The sequence below is a fragment of the Choloepus didactylus genome, chromosome 23 (assembly GCF_015220235.1).
Source record: "Choloepus didactylus isolate mChoDid1 chromosome 23, mChoDid1.pri, whole genome shotgun sequence".
Lineage (NCBI taxonomy): Eukaryota > Metazoa > Chordata > Mammalia > Pilosa > Megalonychidae > Choloepus > Choloepus didactylus.
This window is the reverse complement of record NC_051329.1, coordinates 16190117-16212179: the sequence shown is the minus strand read 5'-3', so window position 1 is coordinate 16212179 and position 22063 is coordinate 16190117. Positions and strand designations below refer to the sequence as shown.

The window sequence follows — 22063 nt, the reverse complement described above, 5'->3', positions numbered from 1 at the left end:
GTATGTGGGGACGAGAAGGGACGCTGTGTTCATTGCTGGGCGCCGCCAAAGCGCAGGGCAGCATTCCGATAGGCGCCACCGAAGTGTCCAGATCCTGTTGTGTTTCCCGTTGCTTTGTCGTGTTGGATGTTAGCACAGGGTCATGCGCATAAACCGGAGCCTGCGCTGCCTTGGTGATGCCAAGGGAGCCAGGGGCCGGCTAGATGCTTGTTTGTGCTTAAAACCCTCTGAGGTCCACGTTATCATCCCCGTTTTACAGATGAAGAAACTGAGGCTGATGTGGCTGAGGTTGGCCCTGCAGGGCCAGGGCTCAGAGCTGACCTGGCTGACCACAACCACAACTGAGCACAACCCGTCACTTTGCTTTTCACCTGTCACACAGCTAAAACTTGACAATTCTTTAAAAGCACCCACAGCAGCGGAAGTGCTGAGGCACCCTGCCTACCTGTCAGGCTGTTTCAGCCCGGTCACGCCCTCAGCGATTACCTGCCCTTCCCCTGCAGGCTGGACGCTTGTCCTGCTGATTCTGCCCTCTTCCTGGGTCCCCGCTGGGGTCTCCTCAGGGCAGGGCTGGAGCAGATGCCCATGAAGCGCGTGCTCGTGGCTGTTTGCTCCCTCTCGCTGTCTCTCTCTGAAGAGGAGATAGGCAGCCCAGAGGAAGTGGCAAGTGAAGCGTGGGTGGATGTGTGCGTTGGGGTTAGAGCAGGTGGCAGGGGTTAACAGCCGGCCGGAGCCACCCCAAGTGGCTGTGTGTCTGTGACTCAGTCAGTCCCCTCTCTGAGGTTTGCCAGTGTCCTCTTGTGGACGTCTGGGGCTAGTTAAACGTGAAGGGGCTTGCGAGGCCCTTAGGGCAGCCTGGCCCGGTGTAAGCCCTGGTGAAACAAGGCTCAAGCTTCCCTGGAGAAGGCGGGAGTCCTGGGCCCCTGGGGCCTTCGGGAGCAGATGCCCTCCCCTCTGCGCCCCGGGGCACTTTCGGGTTCCCAGCCCTGCCCTTCTGGGAGAAGCAGGGCCCGTTCCCACGCTCCGGCAGACGCAGCCTGGACCAAGTACCTCCGGATGGCGTGAGCACCTGGAGGTGGATGAGGAGGAGGGAATACAAGACCAGGACAGAAACTAGCATTATGGGGCATTGACCTGCTATTGACAAGAATCAGAGAGCATGCCCCAGGGCCAGGCAGCCGGACATAGCTCAGTATTATTCTTAGAAATAACTTTCTTCACCTCTCTGCCTCAGTGTCCCCATCTTTAAAATGAAGATGACAGCGCCTACCTTGTGGGGTTGTCCTGAGCATTAAATTATAGCGTAAGGCTCTTCGGGCAGCTGCTGATGCCGGGCGTGCGTAGAAGGTCAGCGACTGGTATTACTGTATCATGACAGTGATCACTGCACTGTCGTTATGTTAAAATCCCGCTCTCACCGTGTGCCAGGCTGGATACTGAGCCCCTCGCTTGGGTTTCTCTCGTCTAATCCTCTCGTTGGCCCCATGAGGCGGATGCTACCAGCACCCCCATTTGACAGCTGGGGAATCCAGGGTGTGGAGAGGCTCAGCGGCTCGGCCTGGGTCGGCCCCTGGGTGCACTGGGCTCTGCACCGTCCCCTTTGACAGGGGAAGGGCTGGGTCTGTCGCCACCTGACAGGTGGGGAAGCTGGAGCTGCTAGGGTCAGCAGGGGGTGGGAGGGGGTGGAGAGTTGAATGACTTGAGTGAGGGTCCCGCAGGGCCCCCCACCTCCACTCCCCAAGCTGGGGCCTCGGCCTCTCCTCCGTCACTGCGGGTGGTTTTCTTTCCCGGACACTTGGGGAGAGGCCCTGCAGGGTCGTTTCTGCCTCCCTCCGAAGACATTGCTGTCCCATGTCCTGTCTGGGTTGGCCCTGCAGTGTTGGTGGGGTCTTGTGGTGGCAGAGGGGCTGCTGGTGCATCCCTTCTGACCCCCTTTGCAAGGATGGGGCCAGGGTCCCTCCGGGAAGCAGCAGTTTCTCCGGTGGTTTGGGCCTCGGTTCCCTCCTGGGCAGTTCACCAGACTGGCTTCTGTTTATCTGCTGCATCCCCGAATCTGATCCTCGGGCAGCCCTGGGAGACAGGCTCTCTCTAGTGCATTGCGTGGTTCATGGCTTGTCCCCAGCCCCAGAGCTCGGCCAGGCGGAGCTGGGCTGTGATGGGACGCCCTCCAGGACCCTGCAGGATGAGAAGGGGGCGTCTGGAGCATCTGGACACTTGCTCTGGGGCGGACCCAACGAGGAGCAAGGCCCTGCTGTGCCCTCCTGCCCTGCAGCCCGATTATTTGTTTGGCAGACCGTCCACTGCACCCCCATGGTGCTGGGCATCGAGGACACGGCGCTGTGCAGGTGATGGTCACCAGCTTCCAAGCACTCAGCGCCGGGGCCCACACACTTCTGTCCACGGAGCACTCCCTCTTCGCTGGCCCCTGCCCTTCTGTTTCCAGACATGCCAGCTGGGGATCAGGGAGGCCAAAAGGGAAAGTTAATGGCCCCAGGTGGCAGAGCCGGGGTGCAGCCCGGGTCCGATTCCCGAGGCTGTGCCTTTCACCCCCAAGTCAGTGTCCCTGTGCACATCACGGGTAAGGAAACCGGGGCTTGGGGGAAGGGGGGCTGGCAGCAGCCAGTGAAAGCCAGAGAGGGATTCGGGTGTCACACACTAGCGAGCCACATAGCGCAGAGCTTTGCTTCTTTTCTGTTCTCTGAAATTCCCTATCAGAAACCATGTGGCCCCTTTCTTGAGCAGCTTTCTGGAATTGGGGAAACATCCTGTTCCTCCCGGGAGAGTGTGGCTCTGCTCTGCCAGGGTGCAAGGCCTGCCCCCCAGGAATCACTAGCCACTTGATCTTCTAACTGCAGAGATCAGTTCTAGCAGTTTTTGTTCTTTATATGAATGGGATTATAGTGCAATTTTTTTTAGGGTTCGGGGAATTTTTTCAAACACAGCTTTATTGAGATCTGTTTTACATACTGTACAATTTGCCCATCACTAAAACCAATTCAGTGGTTTTTGTATATTCACAGAGTTATGCAACCATCACCACAATCAATTTAGCATATTTTTATCACCCCCCAAAGAAATCGCATCCCCATTAGCAGTCACTCCCCTTTCTCCCCTATTCTTAGGCTCTGGTAACCACTAATGTGCTTTCTGTCTCTATGGATTTGCCTCTTCTGGATATTGCATATAAATAGAATCGTACAGTGTATGGCCTTTTGCCACTGGCGTCTTTCATTCGCATAAGGTTTTTGAGGTTTGTCCATGTTGTAGTGTGGATCAGAACTTCATTCTTTTTTACATTTTTATGGCCAAAGAATGGTCCGTTGTATGCCTATATCACATTTTGTTTCTCCATTCATCAGTTAATGGACACGGGGCTTGTTTCCACTTTTGGGCAATTATAGTGCAGTGGCTTTTGAGCACTTTAATTTGTTTAACAGGAGACTCCCGGCCTCAAACATCATCTGGCGAGAAAGCCTCACTCCCACCCCAGGCCCCTCAGGGGGACCCTGGGACTGGGCGGGTGAACGACTGGCACCCCGGCACTGCGTCCCCCAGTCCTCATGCCTGGGGCAGAAACCAGTTGTTCCCCGAGTCTGCTCTGGGCCGGCGTCGCAGGTGTGCACCCCCTGGGCGCTCGTGGATCTAGAACGATGGCGTCCGCTGGCACCATTTCCCAGGCTTGGCCGGACACTGGGAGAGAGACTAGGAGCAGCCCGGGATGCGGGATCCTGAGCCAGGAACAAGGACCCCGTCCAGCTTTTCCCTCCTGGGGCCTGAGCCTCCTCGTCTGTGACGGGGGCACGACGGGGGACAGTGATGTGTTTATGGAACCTTCCAGCTCAGATTTTTTTTTTCTTTCTGAAGATACTTTATTTATTTACTTTACATTTTTTTAAAAATTCAGCTTTATTGCGATATATTCACATACTATACAATCATCCATGGTGTACAATCAGCTGTTCACAGTACCGTCATATAGTTGTGCATTTATCACCCCAATCTTCCCCCCAATCCCACCCTATTTTTCATTTAGTTTTTGTCCCCATTTTTCTACTCATCCATCCATACACTGGATAAAGGGAGTGTGAGCCACAAGGTCTTCACAATCACACTGTCACCCCATGTTAGCTACATTGTCATACAATTGTGGCAGTTTGAAAGTTTCAGATATTTCTTTCTGGCTATTCCAATACACTAAAACCTAAAAAGGGATATCTATATAGTGTGTAAGAATGTCCACCAGAGTGACCTCTCGATTCCATTTGGAATCTCTCAGCCACTGAAACTTTATTTTGTTTCATTTTGCTTCCCCCTTTTGGTCGAGAAGATGTTCTCAATCCCACTTTGTTGTGCCCAGATTCATACACAGGAGTCATATCCTGTGTTGCCAGGGAGATTTACATCCGTGGGAGTCAGGTCCCCCATGGGGGGAGGGCAGTGAGTTCACCCACCGAGTTGGCTTAGCTAGAGAGAGAGGCCGCATCTGCTTCCAGCTCAGTTTTTAACAAGCACAGCGTGTGTGTGGTCCCTTCTCCTCACCTATAATGGCTTTGGTCTAGTTTTGTGTCCCAAATGTCGGTGCATATCCCACTCCCTTTTCCCACCCCTGAAGTTCTCAGTCCATGTTAGTTGACACCCCTGCACCTCCCCTGCCTGGCTGACCCCTTTGCTCTCAGCGATTACCAGCCCAGGGTCTGGGTCCTTTCCAAGGCCACCGTGAAGTTCACATTGCCGAAGAGAAAGGTGAACGGGGAGCCGATTCTGAGAACAAGGGACGGCCTCGTGGGGGCAGGTGAGGGGCTCACCTGGGCTCCGTGGCAGCCAGACCCTTGGCCCCTGCAGGGTGTCGTTTGAAATTCACCTTTTCTTTCGCCACTGACTTAAGAAAAAAAAAAAAACTTTATTGAATTTAATTCACGTGCGGTACAAGTCACCCATTTAAAGGCTACAATTCAGTGGCTTTTAGTATCTTCCGAGTTGTGCAGCCACCATTATCTAATTCCAGAGCATTTTCATCACCCCAAAAAGAAGCCCCATCCTCAATAGCCGTCTCTTCCCCTTTCCCTCTCCCCAGCCCCTGGCAACTCGTGGATTCGCTGATTCTGGAAGTTTTGTATAAGTGGAATCAGATGATATGTGGTCTTCGGTGTCTGGCTGCATTCTGTCAGCATGATGTTTTCGAGGTTCATCCATGTTGTAGCACATATCAACGTGTCTGACTAATATTCCATCGTATGGATAGATCACACTTTGTCCGTTCATCTGTTCACGGACATTTGGGTTGTTTCCAGCATTTAGCTGTTATAAATACTGCTGCTATGAATATTTGAGTAGAAGTTTTTATGTGGACATGTTTTCATTTTTGGAGTGTGTACCTAGAGTTGGAATTGCTGGGTCATATGGTAACTATTGAACCTTTTGAGGAGCTGCTAGACTCCTTCCCAAAGCTCCAAGTCGGCTCTGATTCCAGAGCGGCCAAGCCAGGATTTCCTTGCTCGGGTTCCAAGGATGGGCCTCAGGTGGTTTCTGAGCCCCCTGGAATCAAATTCTGCCCCTGTATTCTTCCAGGAATGGATGTCTAGTATGTTTACTGGGTTCTCAAAGTTATCTTGGAGCCTCCTACACCCCCACCCCCAGCCTAAAGGTTAGCAGAGTGGATAGGTAACCACAGTACACTCCGGTCCCTTCTCTTAACTCTGGACTCTTCTTGTAGGGCCTGCTGGGGATAAAGATAGAGCGTGATAAGCGGTGAAAATGTCATCTGACATGTGCTTTCTCTTGTCGATCTGTTCGGGTGTTTGTCTCCTTGGAAACCAGCAAGGAAAACTTCAACAACGTCCCTGACCTGGAGCTCAACCCGATCCGATCCAAAATTGTCCGTGCCTTCTTTGACAACAGGTGGGTGCTTTTCCTCAAGACCTGCCAGATGTCCTTGTGGAGAGTGTTTTACATTGTAATGTTTCACGTGCTCGTGTCCTTTGAGAGTCCCTCTCACCTGGGTAGAGGTGAAGAGTGGATTTGGGGTCCGACCATCCTGGATCTGCAGCTTAGTGACCTTGAACATTTCACTCAATCCCTAGGCTTCTGTATTAGGTAGCTACGGCTGTGTGACAAATTAGCCCCAAATTTAGCAGCTTCAACCAGTGAACACCCCTCATCTCCCAGTCTCTGGTGCCTGTTGGTGGGACCCTCTGGCTCAGGGTCTCCCAGCAGGCTCACACCATCTCAGGGCTCAACTGCAAGGGCTCTTCCAAGCTCACTCATGTGGCTGTGGCTGGAGCCATCAAATGGGCCTCTCCACCGGGCAGCTGGCTTCCCCCAGAGTGGGGATTCCCGGGTGGGGAGGGGAAGAGGGAGGCCAGGCACCCAAGACAGAAGCCACCACCTTTTTGTAACCCTGTCTTGGAAATGACATTTCATCGCTTTTGCTGTGTTCTGTTAATGGGGTTCAGCCCCTGCATGGGGAGGGGGCTTCCAGGCGTGGATGATTGCTTCCAGGAATTGCTGGGGCACTTGGTGCCCACTTGCCACAGCCTCAGTTTCCTCTTCCGTACAAGCAGTGGGAGCCCCTGCTTCGCCAGGCTGCTCGAGGATGCACCAAGCTGATGTAAGTAAAAGTACTAGGTGAGCTGGTCCTGTGGTCATTGCCCTAGTTTACAGATGGAGAAACTGAGGCACACAGAGGTCCCAGAGCTGAAGTTCAGGCCAGAGCTCATGTCCCCAGATGCCCAGTGTTAAGCTGACAGATGCAGTGACAGACATGGGGGATAGATGGCATCTGAGGACCCATGAAGGGGTGGTTGGGGGGACGCGCTCCCCAGGCTTCTGGGGCCTGCAGATGAGCACACCAGGGCCGGTCAGCTCATCTGCCCTGACGTGAACCCTGGGCCTTGGGCCCACTGTATCCACAAAGATCGCCGAGAAGCAGAAGAGACCGAAGGAGGAAGGAAGGGAGATGTGCTCTGGTGATAAGGCTGGCGGGGGCCTTCCTGAAGGGTCTCGCATCACAGGAGCTGAACCGCTCAGCTCTGGTCCTGCCAGGGCTGTGGGACCCTGGGCAAGAGGCTTCCCCTCTCTGAGCCTCACCCAGGATGCTCGGGCTGCCCCAGAGGATGCACAGGCCCAAGAGGAGAGGGCTCAGTAGTTAACCAGGCAAAGCAGGGAGCGGGGTGCTCCAGGCATGGGCCGTGCAGAGGCCCCGTGGCACAGGGAATGTGGCACAAGAGCGGCTGAGTTGGCCTGGCAGGAGCAGAGAGGGGTGAGCATGGTGAGAGCCGTGGTGGGGCAGGGGCCACTTCGTGCAGCACCCCGAGGCCAGCAGAAGGGGTCTGGGAGCAGCAGGGGTTACAGGCAGCAGCGGGGATGGGGCGTGGAGTGTGTGACCAGGTTTGCATGTCGCAAAGGGAGCTCTGGCTGCCAGGTAGAGAGTGGCTGTGGGAGTGGAGCGGGGGTGTGGGGTCAGGGAGGGGCGATGTTAGGGGCCCCTAGGGCTCGGGTGCATTGGTGAGTGGAGCAAGAGGAGAGTCCGGGGGCAGCTTGAGAGACCCCTGGGAGGAGGAGCTGGGGTGGATCTCAGAGACCTGTCACCACGGGAATCTTTACAGCAAATTCTGTTTTTCAGAGGGAAGGTCAGCAGAGTTCAGGTGACTTGGTTGAAGTCACATGGTCTGTCAGTGGCAAAGATGGGAGTAGAACCTTGTCCCCCACCCCACCTTCCACCTTTTCAATCTTGCTTCTGCCTGGAGGCTCTCAGGGAGGAGCTGCGGTAATGGATGCACAAGGGGCCCGGCTCCCTGGGAGGATGAGGGTGGGTGGGCTGACGGGGCAGGGCAGGACCTGAGTCGCCTGACATGGCCTTGACACAGCCTGTGGGCTAGATGGGAGTGAGCAGAGGCTTGGAGCTGTGTGTGAGTGTGTTGGTGAGTGTGCATGCAAACACATGTGGGTGGCGAGTGGACATGCATGCATGGCGTGTGTGTGAGGCTCTTTTCCCAAGAGACTGGATGCAGATCTGGGCAGGGGTGAGGTGGGTGCAAGCTGCAGGAGGACGGGGGTCTCCCAGCAGTACTGGGGAGCTAGGGGCAGATGGTGACAGTGACAGTGACCGCCACTTCCCCAGGATGGCATGAAACCAGACTGGCCTGAGCCCATCCTCAGCACCACCCTGGGGGTCATGGGGTTACACTTGGAAGGGGCCGGAGGGGACTCCCAGGCTGGGTGTGTGGGTGGGTGGGAAATGCACTACCTCTTGATGGGGGTGGGCTCCCCCCGTGGAGACAGTTGTCCAGTCTCACGGAACCGGACGTGTAAGACCTGCATGTTTAGACCTGACCCCAGGTCACCTGGCTCCCGGCTGTCACTGGTCAAAACTAGGATTCCAGCTCGGGTCTGTCTGCCTCGGGTTCCCAGTCAGATCCTGAAGCTGTGTTTTCAGCTGAGGTGCTCCCTCTGCGGGGGACAGGGCCTGAGCAGAAGGGTTGGGCTGGGAGCACCCACCTGGTTGGACAAGGAGGTGCCCAGCTGCGGGAGGGTCTGTGGGAGCAGCAGCAGAGCCCCCACTCTTCACGCGGAGGGTCTGAAGTCAGGACAGAGCCATGGGGGGGTGGGGGGTGCCCGGCTCCATCAGAAGGATGAGGAAGGGACCTCAGTCGACTGGGGAGACTTAGCTTCCCAGCTGCTAAGCAGAGAGCGTGCAGAGGGCAGCCACAGGGATTTATCCACCCACGGTCCTGAGGCATCGGTGGAGGTGCCTTCTCCCTGAAGCCGCGGTCCTCCTGCTTCTGCTCCTCCGCCTTCTCTGTGTAAAGCCTACCCTAGAAGGATGAAGACCCAACCTCTGTCAGGCCGGCCACACCTTAACTAAAAATGGCGTTTTCAGAAGGTCCTGTTTCCGGTGGTTTCCATCTGCAGGGATGGCCTGATGTAAAGAGCGTATGTTTTTCTGGGGAATGTGACCTGGTCTACCACAGGGAGCCAAGGGAGTGGGGAGGGCAGAGGCTGAGCCAGGGTTGTGGCGAAGGCCGTCTGGGGGTGTTTGGGGTGCCCTGCGGAGCAGGGAGGGGTGGCGTGGGCTGGCGCTGGTGTGGGAGCTGAGCCCAAAGCCGCTGGGCCTGGGCGATCTGGGAGGGGGTTGGGGTTTACCTGGGAGCTGGGGGCCTCAGGTGGGCATTTGACAGGAGCAAAGGGGGCTCAGCGCTGGGTTTCGCAGAGCTCCTTCTGGCTGTGCGTGGAGGTGCTGGGGGCTCCCCAGGGCGATGGAACTGGAGCAGGCCGGGGTCAGGGCAGAGGAGGGGGGATCCCAGGTGGCTGAGGAGTGGAGCAGGGGACTGGGTGTGGAGGGAGGGGGGCGGGCCGTCGAGGGGAGCTAAGGGCGGCTCTTGATAGGCCTGCCTGAGGGGGTCACAGAGGGGCTTGGGGAAGACCTCCAGGGACTTGGCCGAGCAGGCAAGGAAGGTAGTGTGGGGGGTGGGGGTGGGGGGGTCCCCTGCAGGTCCTGGGACCCCTGCCTCGGGCAGCCACTGGGGAACCTGGGATGGGGGAAGGAGGCCCCAGCAACCGCGCGGGCAGCCCAGGGGTCACCAGGGACACCTCAGAGGGCTGTGGCGGGGAGCCTGTGGCTCGCCCCTGTCCGTTCTGAGAAGGAGCAGAGGAAAGGAGTTCAGGGGAGGGGCCTGGAAACAGCATTTCCATTTAAAGAAATATCTGTCAGCCTTGGTTCCTGAGACCCTTCAGGGAGAAATCAGTGAGAGGAGAGGCAGTCTCGGAGGGCAGTTTGAGCAATGTCCACCGCCACCTCCAAGCTCTCCATTCCTTACGGGGTAATGACAGAGTTGAGGAGCTGAGACAATTTTCTGAAGTTGGTAAAACGAATGAAAGCAGCCCTGTTCTCACACCATGTCACAGATTTGGACGTAGCCCCCATCCTTCCGTGCCCCAATCCCGGTCTCGGGAGCCCCATCTCAGAGATGGGGTTGGCATGCTAGTTGCTCTGGCTCCAAGGTGCTAGGCCTTGCCGTGCCTCGATTTCCCCGGCCGGGCCTCCTTCGGCCTGCGTCTTCTCATTGCGTGCGGAGGCTGCGATGCCGGGCCATGCAGGCCTCCCGGGGATGTTGGGCTGGGACAGGACACCTGCCCTCCCAAGCAGCCTGAGCTCGACCTTCCCTGAGGAGGATGTGGTTTTCCTGCCCCGTGGGCCCACTCCATTTGCCCCGGTGCCTCTGAACCCCTCTCGCTGCAGCGTGGACCCCTTGGGAAGTTGGTGAGCCAGCTGCACACGGAGGCCCTCCGCAGGGGCTGGGAAAGCCAGGGATTAGTCTAAGCCTCGTGAACTTGGTCTGTGCCCTTGATGGCAAGAACTTTGAGGTTGGGAAAGTCTGTAGGGAGCACAGTGGGAGGCTTTGAGAGAGATTTAAGGGGAAACCGACCACTCCAGGCTGGGGCGGAAGATCCCCTTGTTTCCTCTCTCCGGCTTGTACCTGCCTGATCCACCTTCCTATTCCAGGCTGGGGACCCACCTCTTTCTGGAAAATCTCCTGGAATGGAAAACTGGGGCTGGCAAGATCTGTAAACTGTGAGGTGCAGTGGGCGCTCAGGGTGGTGGTGATTTGTCTTGTAGAATGAGAGTGGACCCCACTAAGGAGGGGCTCATAGACAAGCTCCTTCGATCCAAGTTCAGATAGGACCCCAGAGGGGACCCAAGTGGATTAAACCTGCACTAGCTGTGGGCCGTGTCGTCTCGGGCCAGCTGGAGAGCTGCCCTTTCCAAGGGTCCACCGGGGGAAGGGGAGGACCCTCAGCCTCTCGGTCTTCTCATAACCAGCGCCCACACGTCAGCGTCCCTTGGCATTGAAGTCAGCCGGTGATGAAGGGCTCGTGGCATTGGCTCAGGAAGCCTGTGTCACCTCCAGGCCATCTCTCAATAACTTCTCTCTTCTCTGCCGGGACCCGTGGTGGACGGCTCACACCAGCATCTGTTTTCTGAGCCCCTACAGGGTGCCAGGAGCTGTGCTGGGCACAGGCGGGACCAGCCCTGCTCACGGCTCCACGAGCTCGGCTGCGGCATGAGCCCTGTCGCTCTCCACCCCACCTCCTTGGGCAAGCACGTTGATAGGGACAACCTTGAACCTGCTGTAGTTTATTTAAAAAGGTTAAATCATTGACCAACGTTGGCACTGTAGTAGTAGACAGAGTACAAGGAGCTGCTTGCATCTTGAGCACTGCGAGACAGAGAGCAGGGTTGGCACACCTCTTCTGACTGGAGAGTAAATATGTTAGGCTTTGTGTGCCTAACTCAGTTTCTGCCACACCTACTCCCACTGCTGTTACAGCAAGAAAGTAGTCATAGACAATGGGTGATGAATGGATGTTAATTTCATGCATCACCTTGGCGAGGCTGTGGTGTCCAGTTGCTTCATCAACAAAATTCATTTATTTGTTAGATGGATTTGCATCTACAGTCAGTTGATTGCATCTACAGTCAACAAAGGAGATTGACCTTAGCACTGGGGTGGGGGCGGGGGGTCTCCCCATCCAGTCGTTTGGAGGTCTTGAAAGCCAGAACCAAGGATTTCTGAAGTTAGAATTTCTGCCCACACTTCTGCCAGCCAGCTTCCCTGGGGAATTCTGCTTCACCTTTATCAGTTTCCACCTCACGGCCTGCCCTATGGAATGTGGACTAGCCAACTGCCACAGATGCATGAGCTAATTCCTATAATAAATCTTTAATATCTATCTATCTATACACACACTCACTTCTATTTCTCTGGAGAACCCTGACTAATACACTGTATTCCAATAAAGCTCTGTTTATGGATGCTGAAATTTGAATTAAGTGTAATTCTCCCATGTCATGAAATACCATTCTTTAAATTTTTTCCAACCATTTAAAAATGTAAAAATCCTTCTTACCTTGTGGCTATACAAAAATAGGCAGCAGGCTGGATTTGACCCAGAGGATGTAGCTTGTCGAACTTGGATGAAGAGCAAAGGCTCAGGGCATTACCTTGGGGAGTTGTTGGACAGCTCATTGCCTCAGTTTCCTACTCGTAAACACCCCTCCTTCTGCCTCATATGCCTCCTCATATGTTCCTTGCCCAGCCCTCGTCAGGAGCTGTGCGATCATCTGTCTCCCCTGGACTCGGGAGCTCTGCAGAGCAGGGGCCGGGCTGTGACCCACGGGGGCCCCCACTGCCCCTGACGAAGCAGGCTCTTGGGAAATGGGAGTCAAACTGAACCCCAGCAGGAGTGGCCATCCCGGGCAAGGCCTGTGCCCGGAAGGGCCGAGTTCCTGTGGGCCAGAGGTTGGTGAGAGGCCTGGGCCCAGCCCTTTATCTTCACCTCCAACCTCTCCCTCATTGCCCCCTGCAGGAACCTGCGGAAGGGGCCCAGCGGCCTGGCGGACGAGATCAACTTTGAGGACTTCCTGACCATCATGTCCTACTTCCGGCCCATCGATGTGGCCATGGACGAGGAGCAGGTAGCGCTCTGCCGGAAGGAGAAGCTGAGATGTGAGTCCTGTCGCCACCCCCTGCCCCCAGCCCACACCCCGTCCCCCCATGTGAGCTGTAGGGACGAGTTGCACCGTGGGGTCCTGTCGAGAACGGGTCTCAGCAGTCTGTGGTTTCCTGGTACCTGAAGAATGGAGGGGGCTGGGGGGGGTGATGTGATGGGAGCAAAGCCTTTTTGCTTCCAGCAAACCCCAGTTCAAATCCTGGCCCATCCACTGGGTGGCTGGGTGACCTTGAGCCTCTGCAGGCTCCACGAGCTCCTGTATGGCGCATGGGGGCTGCTTCTTCTGCCCTTTCCACCCAAGCCGCCGTGGTCACTGGGGTCCTCAAGCTGGGCCTGTGGGGCCTCGTGTCACAGCCGGCCCTGGGGAGGCCTCCCCTGGTCCCGAGTTCGGGAGTAGCGTGCTCGGCTGCTGTCCAGCCACCCCGCCCGCGCACGGGGCCCCAAGTGGCACCTGCACTTCATCGCCCTTTTCCCATGACTCGCTGCCTGTCCTCCCCGAGGCCGGCTGGTCAGGACCGTGTAAGGGGGGATTGGCTATATTTAGTGCTGTGGAATGCATTCCCAGGGGCCGGTGGGAATTGCCTGGGCGTCCTGGTGTCTCCCGAGAGGCTGCGGCCTAGACCGGCCCCTGGCGTCCAGCCCAGCTTCTCCCTGGGGCCGGGGTCAGGGTCAGGGGCCGTGGAACCAGACAGATCCACCTTCTCCCTCCGCGGGTGGCTGCGGGCAACCCCTCGACTTCCCTGATTCCCAGCAGGCCCTGTCTGTGAAATGAGTTCAGTCAGTTCAGGCCTGCTCTCCCTGGGTTACGAGAGGCTTAGGTGAAAAGACACTAGTGACGAGCTCTGCATGGTACCTGGTCACCACAGGGGATTGATAAGAGGCCAGTGCAGAGAGCTCGGGAGAGCCGAGGGGGGCGAGAGGCCGGCTCCCCTTCAGCTCCTGGCTCCCCCTGGGCTGTGGGGACACTGCATGGATGTCAGCAAAGGGACAGAGCAGTGAAATGACCTGAGGCCATGCGAATGCCCGGCCTTCCCTGCCCAGTGGAAACCCCACAGCCACACCGTGGGGTGGACACCAATGTGGTTCCCAGCTACTGTGGAAACCGAGGCTCAGGGACGTTTGGGTGCTCACCCAGGGTCACCCACTAGGAAGGGGTCAGTCTGGCCCCATGGCCCACACCCTGGGCCCCCGTGGCTTTGGCAATCTTGGTTCATTAATTGCCAACTTTTGCTGAGTTTGTAGATTTCAGTGGGGAGGGCTGAGGGGAGCAGGGGGTTCCCTGGCATTGCTTCGCCTGACTGAGCCCCCTCTCTCCCCCGCGGCCCCCAGTTTTGTTTCACATGTACGACTCGGACAGCGACGGCAGGATCACCCTGGAAGAATATCGAAATGTAAAGTATGCTCCCTCCGCCTGCCCCGGGCCCCTGGCACCCCCAGCCCTGTGGCCTTGGTGGAGCCTGAGGTCACCGTTCGTCCCCCCCCACCCCATCCCACCCCCACAACCCCTGCAGGTGGTCGAGGAGCTGCTCTCGGGAAACCCCCACATCGAGAAGGAGTCGGCTCGCTCCATTGCTGATGGGGCCATGATGGAGGCAGCCACTGTCTGCGTGGGGCAGATGGTGAGTGCTGGCCCGGGGGGCGGTGGGGCACAGCGGGGTGCAGGAGGAACATCCACCTGAGCAGCACGTGTCTGGGACCGCAGGCTGGCTGTGTGCGGGCTCACCGAGCCCCTTGCCTGCTTCTTCTCACTTACTCCTCATCGCTGGCTGGACAGGCCAGCATCGGTGCTGTCCCCGTTCTACAGCGGAGGACCCCGGGCCCGGGAGGTTAGGGCCGTGCCGCCCGTGGTGGTGGAACCCCAGATGGCTTGCCGGGTGCTGGCCTCAGGTGATGTGCAAATTGCCTTGCTTTGGAACTGCCCGTTTCCTTCGCCCACTTGGCAGGGGCTGTGCTGTCTTCTGTCTAGATGGGGAGACTGAGGCTTGGGGGTGAGGGCGGTTGTCCAGGGTTGCACGGCTGGGACATGACCCAGCCGGGGTCTGTTGGCCTCCAGGGCCTACTCTCCTGGAGCTGGCTCTGCTGGAATCTTCCCTCGAGAGGGGCCCGCGCTCAGGAACTCCACGCTCCTCAGCAGGCACTTGCACATGTGCCTGGCCTCTCGTCTTCCTTTGTCCCCCTATCTCTGGGCCCTGGGCCCTGGTGACAGGACAAAGGGTTTGAATCCAAGAACCCGGCCCCTCAGGCCTGTAGGCCACCCTGGTGACTCTCATGATGCCTTAACCCTGGTTACAGTGTGTGTTTCTGGAAGGCCTGTGAGGACAGTGACCACAAGTGTCCTGCTCGTGGCCGTGGCCTGGGGCTTGGCACGGAACCCTGACCTGAAATCTCTCGTGCTTTTCCAAGCCACCAGAGACTGTGGGAGAGCCAGGCAAGGTGGGGACGCCATGTCAGGACCCCAGCTCTAGAATCCATAGGCCCAGGGGGCAGCCTCCCCCCGTCCCTGAGGACGCTCAGGGAAGTGCTGAGCACCAGCCCGGCCAGTGCAGGGCCCAGGCTGGCTTTAACACACTGATTACCTAAGGAATGACTCTGGTGGGGATTTCTGCCCTGGAGGAGGGGTCAGCAGGGGGCCTCTTCTGGGCTGGGAGAGCTTTTACTGCCCCCAGCCACTGCCTCAAGAGCAGTTATAGGTCCCAGGCTGGGGTTGGGCCCAGGGACTGGGAGTGGGGGGGCTGCATGCAGATGGGACAGAAGAGTGGGGCTTGGCCTCCGGGCATGCACGCTGTAGGGTGAAAGGCCATCCAGATGGCCCCCAAAGAGTTGGGGCAACCATGGAGGTGGGCTGGAGAGGCGTCTGCAAGGCCGTCCCCACTGTCTTAAGCAGGAGGGGAGTTTGGAGGACCCAGGGAGCTTGTGCAATGGGCCAGACGTACGTAGAGGCCTCTTGGGGTCATGTTAGTGTAGATGTGGCCAGGTCATTCCCCAGAACCCTGGTGACAGGACTTCACAGTTAAGGCAGGGCCTCCACCTCGGCACTGCCGACACCTGGGCCAGATGCTCCTCTCTCATGGGGCCTCCCTGTGCCCCCCAGGCCCTCGAGCAGCCTCCGTAGGCCAGCAGAGAAGGTTAGAGGGAGCACAGTGGCTTGCTCAAGACCACCTCACTTCTGCCACCGATTGCAGGTTTGAGGGGTTTCCCAAACACCTTCGGGTTCGAGTCATTAGAGGGAAAGGCTGCGGGGTACAGTCAGCCAGGGAAGGGGCATGTGGGGCCGAGTCCAGGAGAGGAAGCAGGCATGGAGCCGCCCTGTGTTCTCCCTGTGGAGTCGTGGACAGGCTACCCTCCCGGAACTGATGACTGTAAGGGTGGCATAGTGCCAGCTCGATCAGGACTATCACGTGGACTTGACTGAGCACTTGGTTCATCTCAGTCTCTGGGTCGATGGAGACCTCGCAACCCAAAGCCACGTTGTGAGACAGTCTGATGGCGAAAGCCTCCAGGTAGACAGTGATGCCCCCATTGGGCAGTTTGTGCCAGGGGCCCTGAGATCACCTGCCAGGGGCCGCGGGGGAAGGCCAGACTGTTTTTTGGGTCAGGCTGATAATTCCCCACCACTGGATGCCAGTGGCACCCCGAGTTGTGACAACCAGAAAGGTCTCCAGACGTCATCCAGTGTACCCCTGGGGTGGGCAGGCAGGTGCAGCCTTGGGCACCTCTGCCACTGGTTGACTGTGTAAGCTGTGCCAGGCACTTCCAGGACTTCTCATGTACATTGTTAGGTTGATTTTCATCCTTGTTTTACTAGTGGGGCAACTGAGGCTCAGCATGCAGCTTTTGCTTGAGCTCAGGGGCTGTCTCCTCGGGCTCGTGCCCTTTACCAGGCTCAGTGGACTTGCCCTTGGACAGCTGGCCCAACACTGGGCCCTGAGCCCCAAGGCCTGCTCTGGGCGGGCATGGTGAGCTACCTGCTGGACTTGGTGCCCTGAAGGGTTCTACCGGTCCCACGATGTTATCGCCCTGTTGCTGCTTCAAATCTGTTGTCTCGGCAAACAGCTTCGTGGCTTTGCCTTTATTGTAGCCTGCGTGAAGGGGTGTTTTCGTGCTGGAGTCTGCTATTTGTGCCCCAAACCTGTCACGTGGGGGACCCAGAGGCCCCGGAGGCACCAGCAGGCCTGAGCCTGTCCCTGGGGACAGGGCACTGCAGTCATTTTAGGGCCCTGTATTTTATCTGTCTGGTTCTCAAGCCCAGGGGAGGCTTCTGACTTGGGTGAAACCACCCCACTCAGCAAATTAACTGCCGCTGCAAAGGGCCTGTGACCCCAGGGGGTGGGGACAGGGACAGGGACGCAGGGATCCCCTGCTGGCTTGTTGAGCCAAATCCCCATTTGATTTAATTACACTCCTCTTTAAATTGCTCCCCGTCCAACTCCAGTTTCAATTGGTGACAGTTTTCTTAATTTGTTGTAGTAAAATTGTTGGCAGCTGGCAGCTGCTGATCTGCATAAAATCCTCACACCCTTGGAGTCTGAGGCATTTGGGGGCTGCCGCCGGCCTGCTGGGTGGGGAGCCACAGAGCGCCATTGAGGCAGGCCCACGGAGCCAGGCAGAAAGCTCACAAATACTGTCTCCGGGAAACATCAACCAGACAGCCACAGTCGGGGAGAAGCCGCCGCAGCTCAGCCCTGGCTGGCCTCTGCGGACACGTTTCTGGCCGTGACCTGCTGTCCCCACTTTAATGGGCTCCCAGAGCTGGTTCTTGACTCAGCGCAGTGGTTTCTAGGACGCTGTCTCTGGACGCGGCGTCTGCGGGCGCTTCCTTGTGGTGTGATAATGGGGAAGTTCTGGGTGGGATGGGGTAGGGGGGTGGCTCTGCTGGGTTTCCAGCCTGGGAGCCTTTTCTTGCTCTGACTCCCCCACCCCAGCCTACCCCACCCGCCACCTCCCTTCCATCCCGTGCCCACCCTCCAGGCCTGGTCTCAGGCCCGCGGGCTGGGTCCATAATTAGCTCCTCACTGCCCGGGGAACCTGGGGCTGCCAGGAGGGGCTGCGCAGCCACTTTTCTCCGCGTTCATGGATGGGGAGAGCAGGACGGGCCCTCGGGGACAGGGCTGGCCCAGGGCATCTAAGAAATGGCTGTTTTTATTTAAAAAACAAACACAATTTTATCCATTTGTTTTCTGTATTTGAAAGAATAAAGCAGAAACCAAAACGGGTGAAAATTCCTGCCCACCCATATCTGGCCGGCCCCATTGCACACCAGCAGGCGCGTCCCTTGTCCTGCCTTCCGTGCCCGTCTGCAAATCAGGAGCAAGAACAGATCCTACGGCGTGGGGCTTTCCTGAGGTGTGCGTCAGTCAGTGTTCACTGCTAGTAACAGCATTTGCAAAGTGCCTGGAATGGTTCAGGGCAGGTAGGAAACAGATTGAAAAATTTCAGAATGGTACAGAGAAGTGAGCCTCTGTCTGCCCTCCTCTCCACCAGCCCAGTCCCCCTCCCTGAAGGTAACCACTCTTGGCAGGCTTTTTCCCCTCCAGGTACCAACATACAAATACATGCTTTTTATGCTTAAGTAACATGGAATTGAATTAACGTGGCTTTTCTTCTCCCTCCTTAACCCACACATCCTCCAGTGATGGTGGTGGTCTGGTTAGCAGTGGCTGAGATGTTTCCATGCACACAAGGATCTGTAGATGTCTTTTGGCTGCTTATGGGCTGGAAGATGCCCTGGCGGAAGCCGGGTCAAGGACCCTAGGTTGGGGCGCACAGGAAGGGGCCCTCACTCTCCTGTGCTTTCCTCCCCAGGAGCCTGACCAGGTGTATGAGGGCATCACCTTTGACGACTTCCTCAAGGTGAGTGTCTGCAAGGAGGGCGGGGGCTGTGGGGAAGAGCACAGGGGTCTCCTGGGCCTGCTGGTCGGGAGGCGGCCAGGGGCAGGTTCCCGCCTGGCCAGTGTCTTGGTGGAAAGGACTCGGTGCCGGGGCAGGGCCTTTGGAACAGTTCCAACTGGTTTTATATGTTTTTACTGAAAAGTTATTACCTGCATGTGGTCTAAATCACGTAAGCAGTACAAAAGGATATAGAATGAAAAGTAAATCTGTCTCCTGCCTGGAACCCTGGTCCACCTTCTCAGAAGCAGTCTCTCGATGACTGATACAGCCTTCTGGGAATTTTCCATGCAGAGTGAAGACAAGTGTTTTTCAGAAGCACAGATTAGAGTGTCCCAAGCAGTCCCGCCCCCTGCTGTCCTCACCCCTTATGTTGTAGAACTTGTAGTGTCATCAGCTGTAGAGGTTTTTTTCTAAAGTGGCAGCACGTTCGCCCACCCTTGGTGAGTGGCCATCCAGTTCCTATAACTAGTGGAAGTCGAGGCCGTAGCCCAGCCTCTGTTGGACCCGGACCTGCTCTTTGCTACGGTGGTGACTGGGTGTCCACAGAGGGGAGGGGGAGGAGCCCACCTGCCCTCAGCCTGCACTTCAGCCCTGACGTCCCCATAGCACCGTCCCCAAGTCCTTTCCAGGTGTTGATCACTGTAAGGAAGTCAGGGGAGCAGCTGTTCTCACAGGAGAAACGAGAGGTTATTGGCCTGGCTGGCTGCCCGCAGCCTCCCTGCAGTCCTGGGCAGCACGAAGCTGGTGCGGGGGCTCTGTGTGAGGACCCCAGGCCTGGAGTGGGCTGAGGTGTCTGTGGAGCTGGGGCTGAGTGCTCTCCTCCTGACCATGCTGCTTACCAGGCCAGTCCTCGGCAAACACGTGGATGGAGAGGCGGCAGGAGCGAGAGGTGGGGCCGGTGGCATGAGCCAGCTGGGTGGGAGTCTGGACGGGGGACAGCTGGATGGGAGGCCAGTGGCTTCCTTTGCCCCACGTGGATGTCCCTTGTCCGTGGCTGGGCGGGGAGAATGTGCAGCATGAGATGAATGTTTATGTTAGTGCCACTAGGTCAGTGTGGCTTGTGCAGGGGCCTGCACATCTGGGAGAGTGGAGTGCTCAGGGCAGAAAATGGAATATGACATGAGATCAGGGGAGGCAGCAGTGGCCAGGAGGGATGGTTTCTTTAAGCCCGAAAACAGGATGCATTTCTTTTTGGCCTCAGAAACCAACTTCCTTCTCCGGAAGGTTGGTCTCCTCTGCCACCCCTCTCGTGGCCCCCCAAGCCCTTTCCTGCACCCGCAGGGGCCTCTCCTGACTGGCCACCCCTCCTGTGCCCTCGGTAACCGTGGCAGCCTCCAGGCATTTAGCAGACTCCACCCTGGGTGTCCGAGGATCTTTCCCTGGGAGCGTCTTGCCCATCCCGCAGGGGCTGACTGGAGCCAAATTGGTCTCTATGCATCCCCCACAACAGCCAAGCCAGGGCTTTGCATTCAGGAGACTGGACAGCCCCTGGCGGACCATGGGCAGTGTGACAGTGGCTGCAAATGCCCAAAGACGTTCCTGTCACTGGGTGCCACCACGGCTCTGACTTCCCCATACTTCCAGCCTCGGGGCTGCCCCTGGAGGTGACAAGAGAGACAGCTTGAGGGTTTGAAGCTCTTACATGAGCTGCCCACAACATGCTTTGCTCCTGCTCGGGGTCCGCCCTCCACCTCTGTGTCAGGGTCCCTGCAAGGCCAAGGAGCTGGCAAAGGCCTGGTCTCAGGGGTGATGGGGCTGCCACCTTGAATGTCCACTAGGCCACTGGCTGCGACGGGCTGTCCTGGCAGAACCAGTTCCAGGTATGTGGTGCAGGAGGCAACCTTTGGGTAAAAAGGCCCTTTCCTGGGTGTGAGCTTGTCTCTCTAGAACATGGGTGCACTCTTGCCCCGGGGGGGGGGGGGGGGCTTCTAAAGACCAGACAGATCATTGTGACCTTTGATGAGTGATGATAACCTAAGGGAACTTCACCTTTGCACAGCCCTTCACAGTGAAGCATTTTGATTCCATTTGAACCTCCTAAAACTTTCAGGGAAGTGGGTAACAGGTGGTGGTCTCCCTGGTAAACAGATGAAAAGGGGTTTTAATGAGGTTAAGTAATTTGCATGAAAATCAGAATCTGATTGTGGGTGGGATACAAAAGACTTGGAGCGAAATGCTTGGATTCAATACTTAACAATAACTTGCTGTGACGATCTTAAAAAGAATCCAAATGTCAAAACCAAATTAACGAGCAAAAAAAATGAAATCTTCCTTCCTTGCTTGGCTCTGAGTCTTGAAACACGTCCCTCTGGTTTTTGCGAGTGGGTCGAGGGGAGCTGGTTGGGACGGGGTGGTGCGGGCGTGAGGCAGCAGTGGGGACACCCTCTCAGGCTGCGCCGTCTGTTCCAGATCTGGCAGGGGATTGACATAGAGACCAAGATGCACGTGCGCTTCCTTAACACGGAAACCATGGCCCTGTGCCACTGACCCTCCGCCATCTCCATGGAGAAGCTGCACCGTGATGCAGGGGCGCCTCCCCATGTGGCCTGGAGGCGGGTGCAGCCCCCGTGGGCACCCCTGGCTGCAGCCCCTGTAAACAACCAGCCTCTTGTCTGCGCATGCTGTTTTCCTCTCTGGTATGGGACCTGGGACTTTTTATTTTCAATTAAATGGGTTTGTTAACGAACGTGGCTTCTGTCTGTTCCTCGCATCCATTAATATGGCCTTGCCTTTTGGTGGCAAGTGGTGGCTAAATTATTTAGAAAGGTGGTTTGGAAGACAGATCTCCTCTACCCGCTCCCCCCCCCCTTTTTCTTTTTGCTTATTTTAGGTGAAGTGTCTACTACTTTCCCTGCAGAAGTGCTGGGGTTCATCTGTCTTCATAATCCTAGGCTGTAAAACAAGGAAAAGTAGCTCTTGCTGCATGTGGGCCAGGAGGACTAGAGGGCCTTTCCCAAATAGCCAGGGCTGGGTAGGGGTGGGGGTGGGGGTTCCTGGTGTCATAGTCATACATTAAGACTGAAGGAGAAAATGTCCCGAGCCCTCCTCCTGTGCCTGGCGCAGCGATTTTCAGGCACACTGCTGCTACAAGGGGTGCTGGGATTTGCAGGCTGCTGGGCTGGGTCTCCCGTGGCTTTCTCTGCAGGGTGGGGCTGGTGGCCGGCCCAGGACTCTGTGCTCCCCGGCAGCACATGGCAGTGGAGGCCGGCCCAGCAGGAGAGGCGCGTTCTGTGGCGTTCAGAGTGTGCGGCCCAGGTAGGTCTTTCCCACAGCTCCGCTTGCCTTCTGGTTCTGGACGGGCTTTGGCCAGGGGAGGGGGCATGGTAAGGACGTGAGTCATCCTCTTGGACCTTGTACTGGTTTGTATATATTATGTCCCCCAGAAATAGCCATGTTCTTTGAGGCAGTCTTGTAGGGGCAGGCATAATAGTGTGTAGTAGGTTGGAAACTTCTCATCGAGTGTTTCCATGGAAATGTGGCCCTGCCCATTCAGGGTGGGTCTTAATGAGTTCACTGGAGTACTATAAAAAGAGGGATCTCAGAGTGACTGAGAATGCCATTTCGAAGAGGAGCTGCAACTGACAGACAAATTTTGAAGATGGCTGTTGGAAGCTGACACTGACATTTTGCAGGACACTATTTTGAAATGCAACCTGGGAGTAAG

General features: G+C 56.9%; 2 protein-coding genes across 3 annotated transcripts in view; one reads left to right on the top strand and one right to left on the bottom strand.

The window, feature by feature from the left end:
* Positions 1-21085, top strand: part of TESC (tescalcin) — a 67905-nt gene extending 46820 nt beyond the window's left edge. For both annotated transcript variants that reach the window (XM_037816890.1, XM_037816891.1), the window contains exons 3-8: positions 5818-5898; positions 12367-12506; positions 13840-13901; positions 14022-14129; positions 18313-18360; positions 20809-21085. In XM_037816890.1, coding sequence (XP_037672818.1) covers positions 5818-5898; positions 12367-12506; positions 13840-13901; positions 14022-14129; positions 18313-18360; positions 20809-20886 — 517 coding nt within the window. In that variant the 3' untranslated portion in view covers positions 20887-21085. The remainder of the gene's footprint in view (positions 1-5817; positions 5899-12366; positions 12507-13839; positions 13902-14021; positions 14130-18312; positions 18361-20808) is intronic.
* FBXW8 (F-box and WD repeat domain containing 8) overlaps positions 17682-22063 on the bottom strand; it is a 163801-nt gene continuing 159419 nt past the window's right edge. Inside the window, exon 13 of the transcript XR_005214003.1 lies at positions 17682-17901. The gene's annotated coding sequence lies outside the window, so the exon portion shown is untranslated. The remainder of the gene's footprint in view (positions 17902-22063) is intronic.